The sequence below is a fragment of the Oncorhynchus nerka genome, linkage group LG16, assembly GCF_034236695.1.
Source record: "Oncorhynchus nerka isolate Pitt River linkage group LG16, Oner_Uvic_2.0, whole genome shotgun sequence".
NCBI classification, from domain to species: Eukaryota; Metazoa; Chordata; class Actinopteri; order Salmoniformes; family Salmonidae; genus Oncorhynchus; species Oncorhynchus nerka.
Window position 1 is genome coordinate 24214610 of NC_088411.1, and position 14034 is coordinate 24228643.

General features: G+C 45.1%; 1 protein-coding gene across 1 annotated transcript in view; it reads right to left on the reverse strand.

Moving 5' to 3' along the window:
• Positions 1 to 12782, reverse strand: part of LOC115144281 (protoheme IX farnesyltransferase, mitochondrial) — a 77791-nt gene extending 65009 nt beyond the window's left edge. Inside the window, exons 1-3 of the mRNA XM_029685185.2 lie at positions 12666 to 12782; positions 1826 to 1965; positions 947 to 1400 (exon numbers count right to left, since the gene is read on the reverse strand). Coding sequence (XP_029541045.1) covers positions 947 to 1400; positions 1826 to 1965; positions 12666 to 12696 — 625 coding nt within the window. The 5' untranslated portion in view covers positions 12697 to 12782. The remainder of the gene's footprint in view (positions 1 to 946; positions 1401 to 1825; positions 1966 to 12665) is intronic.
• Positions 12783 to 14034: the final 1252 nt, after the last annotated feature.

Sequence of the window (14034 nt, forward strand, 5' to 3'; positions counted from 1 at the left end):
AGTAGGGCCCGGAATTGCCAGGAACCTCACGATACGATATTATCACGATACTTGGCTGCCGATGAGATATGAATTGCAATTCGATGTTCCAAACATATTGCTCACCATATGTCTGCTGCAAAGCGTCATGAGAAAAAAAGTAATGGAAAAAAGTGCAGAAAACAAAAATCGGCTCCTATTTAAAAAGAAGATGGAGAACAATCTATGAAGGAAAAATAATGGAGTTTTGGTGCAGGTACAGCTAACTAGCGAAAAAATTATATTATAGTAGTCAAAACGATACACCGTCAAAAATAATATCCGTTACGTAACTGTTATTGAGACCCCCCACCCCCATTACTAGCCTACTCTTCAGACAACTTTACACACTCACGCGCCCCCCCCCCCCCCCAGCTCCCAAAAGTTAGGCACCAAACCAAATTTAAGGAACACCAGAAAAATAGAATTATATTGATTCGGCAACTGCCACCTAAATTTGAAGATATTGGATAAAGCACTCATTCTGATAGGACATCCCGCTCTGAACTCTGATATTCTCATTGAAGGACGAGTGAGGATTCATTCTGTGCTCAGTCAATATTTTCAATACGAGAAACATACACCAAACCTTTTTTCTTAGGATCTACACGATTCATGTGGACAACCCATTTTGAAATCAAAATGGCGGATATCGCGGAAAAGTGACGAGTTTGCATCCCAGAGTATATGCGAATGCTACAAGTTCCCATCTTTGTGAAAGGTGAAGCAATACCCTAGACCAAATTGTGCACATGCTTGATTAAAAATAAGACATGCTTTCATACATGTTCCTTCGGTTTTACGGACAACAAAAAAAAGGCTAAAATCATAACACTGTCAATGCTTGCTAAAGTTTGATCACTAAGCAATTAAGACTTGATTTTGGTTACCAAGTAGTCTGGCATGCATAGCCTAGTCCTTAACATACCTGTGAGTTTGATTTTGGAAAGTTTGGCGTACACATCTGGAAGCTCAGCCAGGTCCACCTTGAGCTCCTTCCACTGCCTCTCCAGCCGAGCCTCCCTGGCTTCATCAGACTCCACCTGCACATGGGGCACCTCTAACATCTCAGTCCCAGACTCAGCTGCACTGGACACAGCCTTTGTCTGTGGTGGTGACACAGTCTTGCTGGAGGGAGGTTTCAACACAGCAAGTGCTGCCACAGTCGAGACAGGACTTGAGACAGGTGTTGCAGTCATATTTGTGGTTGTGGTCTCTGGCTGTGGTGTGACATCGGTGACCATAGGCACATGGTCGATGGTTGGGACTTGCCGCATCTGACTGTCCATGCCGTCATCACGATGGTCCTCGAGGACAGTCAAGATGGCTGTTTGCTTAGGTTTAGCTCTCTGATAGAGGGCATTGTTACTCCTCATCACATACTGGGAAGAGGGGGGTAGAGCAGATAGTGGGTGTGAAGATAAAGGCGCTCTATTGGCACATATTCCTCCTTTGAAAGTACAAGCAGTGAAAGTCATACTTGTACATTGGCACACAACACGGTTAGGTGGCACTGGCATAACATGCAGCTGACAAAAACATGTAACACATCGAGCTAGTTGTTGTCTTATTTTTTATCAATAAGTGGCGGCTGCCCATGACATAGCCTATACAGCTGCAAGTATAATACAGCTAATCCTGTGTACATGTCCTGACATTACCTGGTACATATAGGCCAACTAGGTTACATGAGCATGGACTGAGAAGTCAATTGGTATGATAGACAACATTCTGTCCTTAGATTGTGCCCTATCACTTACAAAACAGTGTTGTTGTTGCCTGATAAAATGGGCGGCATGCGACTTACCTGGCGCTTCAAGAAGTTGAGGTGGTGAATCCATTGTGATGGGTCTCTCCTGGACATCTGGATGAGGCTGCGAGCACTCTTGTGATTTCTAATGGCATTTCTACCAAATAGTTTCTGGTTCACACTCACACCAACCAGACCTAAAAACACAAAACAACCCTGTTCATGACATGAATATGCATCATCTGCCCAAAATGTCCACTGTTTTGGGCTTGCTAGAAAAGTAATTTATGCTTCTCTGCTATAACAGAGGCTAGCCCAACAATGGACTAAAAGAGCCTAACATTAGTCCTTATAGTCCAAGGACTTTACATGGTTTTGTTTAAAAGCGAATTGGCTCTGGAAGAACTATGAGGCAATCAAAGAGGCAAAACGTCAGTATAGAGACAAAGTGGAGTCACAATTCAACAGCTCAAACACGAGACGAGAGGCCAGTTAAGGACCATATCACCTCCATCTTACCTGACACCCTAGATCCACTACAATTTGCATACTGCCCCAACAGGTCCACGTACAATGCAACCTCCATTGCACTACACAATGCCCTAACCCACCTGGACAAGAGGAATACCATGTAAGAATGCAGTTCAGCCTTCAACACCATAGTGCCATCCAAGCCCATCACTAAGCTCAGGGCCCAAACCCCTCCCTGTGCAACTGGATCCTGGACTTCCTGACAGGCCAAGCCCATGTGGTGAACGTAGGCAACAACACCCTCGCCACGCTGATCCTCGGGGGTCTAGGAAACCGATGGACAATATTTTAGGACGAAATTCAAAATGACATTTGACAATGTTGAAGACAACCATTTCCCAGACAGCCATGTATGCATTGCATACATTTTCAAATCAAACAATACATTTTCCTTTGTTTTTACCAAAATTACATAACGGTAATAATTTTGTTTGAATCGTAAATCTCTTGATAAACTAGGGTTAGATGGCATAGTCTTACTCCCAATACATGCGAATGCATATTCAATAGGAGTATGTGTATGCATTGAGTTATTGAGCTTGTTTTGGCTGATCAGTGGAGTCTATGGTGCTACAGATGACAAACTGCTTGCCTTCCATCCGAGAGCTAAACCGCTTGCCTTCCGTCCGAGAGCCAAACCGCTTGCCTTCCTTCCGTCCGAGAGCCAAACCGCTTGCCTTTCCGTCCGAGAGCCAAACCGCTTGCCTTCCGTCCGAGATGGCCAAATATTTGCCTTCCGTCCGAGAGCCAAACGCTTGCCTTCCGTCCGAGAGCCAAGATGTCGCTTGCCTTCCCATAGCCAAACGCTTGCCTTCCCCAAGCCAAACCGCTTGCCTTCCGTCCGAAAGCAAACCACTGCTTTTAATCAGGGCGCTTGCCTTCCGTCCGAGAGCCAAACCGCTTGCCTTCCGTCCGAGAGCCAAACCGCTTGCCTTCCGTCCGAGAGCCAAACCGCTTGCCTTCCGTCCGAGAGCCAAACCGCTTGCCTTCCGTCCGAGAGCCAAACGCCGCTTGACTTCCGTCCGAGAGCCAAACCGCTTGCCTTCCGTCCGAGAGCCAAACCGCTTGCCTTCCGTCCGAGAGCCAAACCGCAAACCGTAAATTCTTATTTACGATGGTCTACCCCGGCCAAACCCGGACGATGCTGTGCCAATTGTGCGCCGCCTTATGGGACTCCCAATCACGGCTGGATGTGATGCAGCCTGGATTTGAACCAGGGACTGCAGTGACGCAGTTCTGGGCGACTTTAACCTCCCCACGTCTACCTTTGACTCATTCCTCTCTGCCTCCTTCTTTCCACTCCTCTCCTCTTTTGACCTCTCCCTCTCACCTTCCCCCCCTACTCACAAGGCAGGCAATACGCTCGACCTCATCTTTACTAGATGCTGCCTCCTTCTTTTCCACTCCTCCTTTCTTCCACTAACCTCATTGCAACTCCCCTCCAAGTCTCCGACCACTACCTTGTATCCTTTTCCCTCTCGCTCTCATCCAACACTTCCCACACTGCCCCTACTCGGATGGTATCGCGCCGTCCCAACCTTCGCTCTCTCTCCCCCGCTACTCTCTCCTCTTCCATCCTATCATCTCTTCCCTCTGCTCAAACCTTCTCCAACCTATCTCCTGATTCTGCCTCCTCAACCCTCCTCTCCTCCCTTTCTGCATCCTTTGACTCTCTATGTCCCCTATCCTCCAGGCCGGCTCGGTCCTCCCCTCCCGCTCCGTGGCTCGACGACTCATTGCGAGCTCACAGAACAGGGCTCCGGGCAGCCGAGCGGAAATGGAGGAAAACTCGCCTCCCTGCGGACCTGGCATCCTTTCACTCCCTCCTCTCTACATTTTCCTCTTCTGTCGCTGCTGCTAAAGCCACTTTCTACCACTCTAAATTCCAAGCATCTGCCTCTAACCCCGCTTGACCCTATCCCCTCCTCTCTTCTCCAGACCATTTCCGGAGACCTTCTCCCTTACCTCACCTCGCTCATCAACTCATCCCTGACCGCTGGCTCAACTCAGCGTCCCTTCCGTCTTCAAGAGAGCGAAGTAGCACCCCTTCTGAAAAAACCTACACTCTACAGATCCCTCCGATGTCAACAACTACAGACCAGTATCCCTTCTTTCTTTTCTCTCCAAAACCCTTGAACGTGCCGTCCTTGGCCAGCTCTCCGCTATCTCTCTCAGAATGACCTTCTTGATCCAAATCAGTCAGGTTTCAAGACTAGTCATTCAACTGAGACTGCTCTTCTCTGTATCACGGAGGCGCTCCGCACTGCTAAAGCTAACTCTCTCTCCTCTGCTTTCATCCTTCTAGACCTATCGGCTGCCTTCGATACTGTGAACCATCAGATCCTCCTCTCCACCCTCTCCGAGTTGGGCATCTCCGGCGCGGCCCACGCTTGGATTGCGTCCTACCTGACAGGTCGCTCCTACCAGGTGGCGTGGCAAGAATCCGTCTCCTCACCACGTGCTCTCACCACTGGTGTCCCCCAGGGCTCTGTTCTAGGCCCTCTCCTATTCTCGCTATACACCAAGTCACTTGGCTCTGTCATAACCTCACATGGTCTCTCCTATCATTGCTATGCAGACGACACACAATTAATCTTCTCCTTTCCCCCTTCTGATGACCAGGTGGCGAATCGCATCTCTGCATGTCTGGCAGACATATCAGTGTGGATGACGGATCACCACCTCAAGCTGAACCTCGGCAAGACGGAGCTGCTCTTCCTCCCGGGAAGGACTGCTAACCAGGATCTCGCCATCACGGTTGACAACTCCACTGTGTCCTCCTCCCAGAGCGCTAAGAACCTTGGCGTGATCCTGGACAACACCCTGTCGTTCTCAACTAACATCAAGGCGGTGGCCCGTTCCTGTAGGTTCATGCTCTACAACATCCGCAGAGTACGACGACCCTGCATCACACAGGAAGCGGCGCAGGTCCTAATCCAGGCACTTGTCATCTCCCGTCTGGATTACTGCAACTCGCTGTTGGCTGGGCTCCCTGCCTGTGCCATTAAACCCCTACAACTCATCCAGAACGCCGCAGCCCGTCTGGTGTTCAACCTTCCCAAGTTCTCTCACGTCACCCCGCTCCTCCGCTCTCTCCACTGACTTCCAGTTGAAGCTCGCATCCGCTACAAGACCATGGTGCTTGCCTACGGAGCTGTGAGGGGAACGGCACCTCAGTACCTCCAGGCTCTGATCAGGCCCTACACCCAAACAAGGGCACTGCGTTCATCCACCTCTGGCCTGCTCGCCTCCCTACCACTGAGGAAGTACAGTTCCCGCTCAGCCCAGTCAAAACTGTTCGCTGCTCTGGCCCCCCAATGGTGGAACAAACTCCCTCACGACGCCAGGACAGCGGAGTCAATCACCACCTTCCGGAGACACCTGAAACCCCACCTCTTTAAGGAATACCTAGGATAGGATAAAGTAATCCTTCTCACCCCCCCCCTTAAAAGATTTAGATGCACTATTGTAAAGTGGCTGCTCCTCTGGATGTCATAAGGTGAATGCACCAATTTGTAAGTCGCTCTGGATAAGAGCGTCTGCTAAATGACTTAAATGTAAATGACGCCTCTTGCACCGAGAGGCAGTGCCTTGGGCTCCCAAGTGGTTCAGCAGTCTGAGTTGTTTCACTTATATATACTTCTATTGAATATGCCTTCACATGTATTGTGAGTAGGCCTATGCCATCTAAATTGACCTAGTTTATCAAGAGATTTAGCATTCAAATACAGTTATAACCATTATGTAGTTTGGTAAAAAACAATGAGTTAATGTATTGTTTGATTTCAAAATGTATGCATTAATGCATACATGGCTGTCTAGGAAATGTTTGTCTTCAACATTTTCAGTTTAGTTTGAGAATAGAAAATATCTACTCAATGGAAAAGGGTTCAACATAATGTCAGAGATGTTCTCATTGCTCTGTGATAACGTGTGGTCATTTTCCGCGATGGCGGATTTTTATTTTCTTATTCCCCCACTGTCAGGACGCATCTCTAAACAGCTCAGCTGCCAGAATGAAATTCGAAACGAATCAATTGGCTAGTTCAGCCATCTGTCAAGAAATGGGCGGGTTGTAACTGCTACGATTGAATAGAGCGAGGTATCTCATCACATTTCTCGCCGTCGCTCATATCAGTTGCTGCAGTTTCCTGCTACTATGAGAACTAGCTCAATGGCGATGACATTTTCTACCAAGCCATAAATTTGCATAATATCTAAAACATGAAGAGCGAGGGTAGGAGGGGGAAAAAATGAAAACGAACAATGACTCAAATCTGCCCATAGTTTAAGTTATCACATGCGCCGAATACACTGAACCTTCCCAAAAGATGTAGTAAAAAAATATATAGAATAACTGAACAAAAACACAACCTGCTACAATAAAGATTTTACAGACTTACAGCGCATATGAGGAAACTAGTCAATATAAATGAATTCATTAGGCCCTAATCTATGGATTTCACATGACTAGGAATACAGATATGCATCTGTTGGTCACAGACACCTTAAAAGAAATGGGCCTCGGTATCTCGTCGCGGTATTTCTATTAATTCAATTTGCCATCGCTAAAACGCAATTGTGTTCGTTGTCCGTAGCTTATTCCATCCCAAACCCCAACGCCACCATGGGGCACTCTGTTCAGTGTTGAAAATCAGCAAAACGCTCGCAAACCCAACGGCATGCAGTTGAGGCCGGTTGGACGCTCTGCCAAATTCTCTAAAGCGACATTGATAGCGGCTTATGGTAGAGAGATGAACATTCAGTTCTCTGGTAACAGTGCTGGTGGACAATCCTGCAGTCAGCATGCCAAATGCACGCTCCCACAAAACCTGATACATCTGTTGCATTGTGTTGTGTGACAAAACTGCACGTGCTGTTTAATCAGCTTCTTGATATTCCACACATGTCAAGTGGATGAATTATCTTGGCAAAGGAGAAATGCTCACTAATAGGGATGAACAAATTTGTGCACAAAATGTTAGTGTAACAAGCTTTTGTGTAGCTCATGAAACCAACACTTTACATGTGAGAGAGATCTATCTATACACACACACACGGCAAATGTTTGGAAACACCTACCCATTCAAGAGTTTTTCTTTATTTTACATTGCAGAATAGTGAACACATCAAAACTAAGAAATAATGTAGTAACGGTAAAGTGTCAAAATCAACATATATTTGAGATTCTTCAAAGTAGCCACCCTTTGCCTTGACAGCTTTGCAAACTCTTGGCATCCTCTCAACCAGCTTTATAAGGAATGCTTTTCCAACAGTCTTGAAGGAGTTCCCACATATTCTGAGCAGTTGTTGGCTGCTTTTCCTTCACTCTGCAGTTCAACTCATCCCAAATCATTTCAATTGGGTTGAGGTCGGGGGATTGTGGAGGCCAGGTCATCTGATGCAGCATCACTCTCCTGGGTCAAATATCCCTTACACAGCCTGGGAGGTATCTTTTGGGTCATTGTCCTGTTGAAAAACAAATTATAGTCCCACTAAGCCCAAACTAGATGGGATGGCGGATCGCTGCAGAATGCTGTGGTAGCCATGCTGGTGAAGTGTGCCTTGAATTCTAAATAAATCACTGACAGTGTCACCAGCAAAGCACCCCCACACCACCTCCTCCATGCTTCACGGTGGGAACCACACATGCGGAGATCATCCGTTCACCTACTCTGCGTCTCACAAAGACACGGCAGTTGGAACCAAAAATCGCAAATTTGCACTCATCAGACCAAAGGACAGATTTCCACCGGTCTAATGTCCATTGCTCGTGTTTCTTGGCCCAACCAAGTCTCTTCTTATTGGTGTCCTAGAAGTGGTTTCTTGGCAGCAATTCGACCACGAAGGCCTGATTCACGCAGTCTCCTCTGAAAAGTTGATGTTGAGATGTGTCTGTTACTTGAACTGAAGCATTTATTTGGGATGTAAACTGAGGCTGGTAACTAATGAACTTATCCTCTGCAGCAGAGCTAACTCTGGGTCTTCCTTTTCAGTGGCAGTCGTCATGTGAGCCAGTTTCATCATAGTGCTTGAATGTTTTTGTAACCGCACTTGAAGAAAAATGTAAAGTTCTTGAAATTGTCCAGATTGACTGACCTTCATGTCTAAAAGTAATGATGGACTGTTGTTTCTCTTTGGTTATTTGAGCTGTTCTTTCCATAATATGGACTTGGTCTTGTACCAAATAGTGCTATCTTTACAACTGATTGGCTCAAAACACATTAAGAACTAAATAAATTCCACAAATTAACAAGGCACACCGGTTAATTGAAATGCATTTCAGGTGACTACCTCATGAAGCTGGTTGAGAGAATGCCACGAGTTTGCAAAGCTGGCAAGGCAAAGGGTGGCTACTTTGAAGAATCTCAAATATGTTTAGATTTGTTTAACACATTTTTGGTTACTACATGATTCCATGTGTTATTTCATAGTTTTGATGTCTTCATTATTATTCTACAACGTAGAAAATAGTAAAAAGAAAAACCCTGGAATGAGTAAGTGTCCAAACTTTTGACTGGTACTACACATACAAAAGTATGTAGACACCCCTTCATATTTCTGGATTTGGCTATTTGACCCAAACCCGTTGCTGACAAGTGTATAAATTCCTAATAGGCCACACAAACTCACAGAACGGGTTGCCGAGTGCAGCAGCATGTAAACATTGTCTGTCCATGGTCGCAACACTCACTACAGACATCCAAACTGCCTCTGGAAGAAACGGCAGCACAATCATTATTTTGGCAGGAACTTCATGAAATGGGCAGCCACACACAAGCCTAAGGGCAATGCCAAGCGTTGGCTGGAGTGATGTAAAACTCGCCGCCATTAGACTCCGGAGCAGTGGAAGCGCGTTCTCTGGGGTGATGAATCCCACTTCACCATCTGGCAGTCTGACAGATAGATCTGGTTTTGGCGGATGCCAGGAGAACGCTAGCTGCCCCAATGCATAGTGCCAACTGTAAAGTTTGGTGGATGAATAATAGTCTGGGGCTGTTTTCCATGGTTCGGACTAGGCCCCTTAGTTTTGGTGAAGGGAAATCTTAACGCTACAGCATACAATGACATTCTAGATGATTTGGTGCTTCCAACTTTGTAGCAACAGTTTGGGGAAGGCCCTTTCCTGTTTCAGTTGCCCTTCTGTGTACAAAGTAAAGTCCATACAGAAATGGTTTGTTGAGATCGGTGTGGAAGAACTTGACGGGCCTGCACAGAACCCTGACAGAATGAACAACTTTGGGATGAATTGCAATGCTGACTGCGGGCTAGGCTTAATCGCCCAACATCCGTGCTTGACCTCACTAATGCACATATTTGAATGGAAGCAAATCCCTGCAGCAATGTTCCAACACCTAGTGGAAAGCCTTACCAGAAGAGTAGAGGCTGTTATAGCAGCAAAGGGGGGCCAAATCAATATCAATATTTATTTCTGCATTTTAAGACAATTCTGTCCCTATTACGACAATCTAATCCGACTATCAACTGTCAATTTACGGATACAAATGCTACTGGTCAGATCAGTACACCGTTAAATAGCTAAAGTTACACTGCAAGGCAGATGGCTCGTTGCCGGGAAATGGTGCATGTTCAAAATACTAACCAGCTAACATTACCTAGCTATTAGATCATATCTTAGCACCACAATCACCTAACCAGCTAGCTAGCATAGTAGCTAATAATGCTAGCTAGTTAACGCCACAGATGAAAGGGATAGTTATCGTAATCTTTGCTAACAGGTCACATAGCCATTTCATTAGCTTGCTAGCTTTCTTATTGCATGCATATCCGAACCTGTTCGACACAAGCTTTATTATTCGTGAATCAACTAAGCCAATCATTTGCAACAGGAGTTTGATTTGATTTTGGTCACTGTGCCAATTCATCCACTTCTCAATACATCACATCTCTGTTGGAGAATGAGTTAGCTTAACGCTTTCTGCTGATTTTCCCAGCTAGACATTCCTAGGCATTGAGGTACACATGGCACAGGCGGTGAGTGGCGGCTGGTATAGCAGCAGTTTTGCTATATAAAGGGACTATAGATTAGAAAAAGTATAATATCGGCCCAATTTATTCTCGTCATTCTCTAACGGGCGCCCCCTGGGGTACGTGCTCAGCACCCTCCTTCACTCCATGTTCGCCCACAACTCCATGACCAAGCACGTCCCCAACTCCATCAAGTTTGCTGATGACAGGGAGGATGCGAGTGCCAAAACAAAGTGGCTGATCATGGACTACAGGAGACAGCAGACAGAGCACGCCCCATCCACATCGATGGGGCCGCAGACGAGTGGGTCAGAAGATTAAAGTTCCGTGGTGTGCACATCACTGACGACCTGAAATGGTCCCTTTACAAAGTGTGATGAAGGCGCAACAGCGCCTCTTCAAACTCAGGAGGCTGAAATAATTCCAGAACCCTGCCCTGAACCACAGACACCTTAGCCACACCTCAAGCCATGTCTAGACTTAACAGTTCATGCAGCTTTAGTATTCTGATCACAAAGTTCTGATCATAGAATTCCGAACGAGTAATGCCTCTACACCTACATATAAAATGTGTCTACCGTGTCCAGATTCCCTTCTCCCGCGCTATATTCAAATGCCAGTATGCATTCTACAAATGGTGGAATAGGCAAAATATGATAAACACTGACGGTAGTATCCAAATACTGTAGCTAACTAGCCAGCTAACCAGCAAGCAACGCTAAAAGGACCGCAAACGGGTTAGCATAAGTGTAGCCAAAAATAATTATAATTATAAACATTAGCTAGCTGGCTAGAATTTATTCGGCCAGCAAACACATTCCTTACACGCTAGGAACGCATTTTCTTCAACATTATAATGAAAAGGTGCCTCTCGTTCTCTTGCCTGTGTGCTTAGGGTTGTTGTCCTGTTGGAAGGTGAACCTTCACCCCAGGCTGAGGTCCTGAGCAGGTTTTCATCAAGGATCTCACTGTACTTTGCTCCGTTCATCTTTCCCTCGATCCCAACTAGCCTCCCAATCCCTGCCTCTGAAAAACATCCCCACAGCATGATACTGCCACCACGCGTCACCGTAGAGATGGGGCCAGGTTTCCTCCAGACGTGATGTTTTGCATTCAGGCCAAAGAGTTCGATCTTGGTTTCATCAGACCACAGAATCTTGTTTTTCATGGTCAGTGTCTTTCGGTGCCTTTTGGCAAACTCCAAACAGGCGGTCATGTGTCTTTTATTGTGAGGAGTGGCTTCCGTATGGCCACTCTACCATAAAGGCCTGGTTGGTGGAGTGCTGCAGAGATGGTTGTCCTTCTGGGAGAATCTCCCATCTCCACAGAAAAACTCTAGAGTGAGTGACCATCAGGTTTTTGGTCACCTCCCTGACCTCATGGCTTGGTTGTTGCTCTGACATGCACTGTCAACTGTGGGACTTTTATATAGACAGGTGTGTGCCTTTCCAAATCATGTCCAACCAATTGAATTGACCAAAGGTGGAATCCAGTCAAGTTGTAGAAACATCAAGGATGATCAATGAAAACAGGATGCACCTGAGCTCTATTTCGAGACTCATAGCAAAGGGTCTGAATTCTTGTGTAAAATACGTATGTTTTTTATTTAACAAAATCAGCAAACATTTCTAAAAACCTGTTTTCGCTTTGTCATTATGTGGTATTGTGTGCAGATTGATGAGGATTACTTGATTTAATCGGTTATATTAGAAGGCTGTAACTAAACAAAATGTTGAAAAAGCTCATGGGTCTGAATACTTTCCGAAGGCACTGTAATTAACGTTAGCACATGTACTGTATGCCACTGTTTCCTAAACAAAAACTGTCAAATGGAAATATGCCGTGTAGGAACAGTAACATTATAAACAGGTGTGTAATGTTGCTTTTTTTTGTTGCTTTTTTTCTCGCTGATATTAAAGATACGCTCCTTATGTTTCCCAAACCGTACCGCAAACGATGCGTGTTAATGTTTAGACCAAGCGCCATGGGCAGAAGATATTATCGTTAATGGGGTATCGAGTTACAGACAGCCTAGCTAACATCAGCAACTTGTTATAGTGCTAGCATTAGTTAGCTAGGCAGCTAGATAACTCTTCAACGCAAAGTATAGTTGACGGATTTGGTGCTGGCACTGCAACACCACACGATGTGTATAGCGTTATGTCAAATGACTAGATGAATCGAGAGTAGATTGGCACACATTGGCTGGATTAAATCGAAGGTCATGCAGCATTGCTAACTGACAGACGTATACATAACATACCGGTACATAGCTAACAGTTTTATGTTAGCAAGCTTACCTAACCGAGCAAAAACACAGTAATTAACATTTTATTCGGGTGCATCAGAAAGATAAGCACATTATCTATGTGTTCACCTGTGAGTCTGCTACATGTCGATTTGTACATGTTTTTGTAGCATAAAGCCGGCTCCCTTATGTCCTCTTCACATGTAGCAAGTCGCCATTTTGACCTCGTCTGAGCGTGGGAATCACTTCCGGTGAGACAGACTGCGCAAGCGCATTTCAGATGCCTCATTTGGACGCATAATCATTTAAAGTCATACGTGCACCTTAACACACACAGCACACGTATGTGACACTGGTAGGCGTTATAACGTTCAACAGAGACAAACATGGAACTCATGTAGTCCTTAAGCCTATCTCAGGTTGAAATGATGTGCCCACTAGGTCACATGGTTGCCTGAAAAAGAGCACAACATTGACAACAAGCAACAGGAATGCCAACACAAGTAAAAGGGGAAACGTAAAGTTTAGTTTTTTTAAAGTTTTAAAATCTTATTTACTATAAGTCCTAGCGTCCGTCCGGTAGCGGTGCATGGGTAAAATCACTGGGGAAGCCGAGCCAGAAAAAAAGCCTTATTGCATTGTTTGCACTATAAATCCTGTTAGTTCATATGCCTTGCCACTGTGATATAGGCCTAAGGCCGAGACAATAAGAGGCACAGTAGGTTTCCATCCAATTGGCGACAGATTTTCATGCAAATATTCAAAAATCTGCATGAAAACATTATGCACATTTTCCCACCAGAGATGTTTCCATCAAATTGACCTTTTGCTGATAAAAGGCTGTGTCATGACGTAGTGCACATAAACATACATTTTGCACTTAAATCCCCATGGGTTTCCATTGGATTTTCAACTCTACTGATGGTTTTCTCACAAAAAGTGATGCGTAATACAGTGTGTGCCCACTTTAGTATTGTCACGTGTGCTCTAGCCAACAGCGCTATCTGTCCTAGAGTGCATGTATAGCCTACATGAGGAGATTATTATAATTATTATCAAAAGTATGTGGTCATAATAAAGAATACTAGTAAAGAACGAGAAGGCCCACACACTGTTAAAGCTCCCAATTCACCGCTTCATTGTAACATTGTCAATAAACCTGTGAATTGGGCACTTTAACAGTGTGCGGCCTTCTTGTTCTTTACTATTATTATTATTATTACTGTTATCATTGTGGACACTAGAGGGATATTCATTTTATTTGTCAAGCATCAACCTCATCACCTTGCACTTTCACCATCCTGTAAAGTTCAGCATCATTTATATAATCTGTAGCTTAATAAACTGCATGCTTTCCTGATATGTTGTAGTGGGAGGACCACACAACATTGACATTGTGTGACTCCAAGTTTACATAGATAGGATGATTATTATATCAATATTTCTGCATAAGTGTTACCACTGACATTTCTCGCATAATTAATTTTACCAACACAAA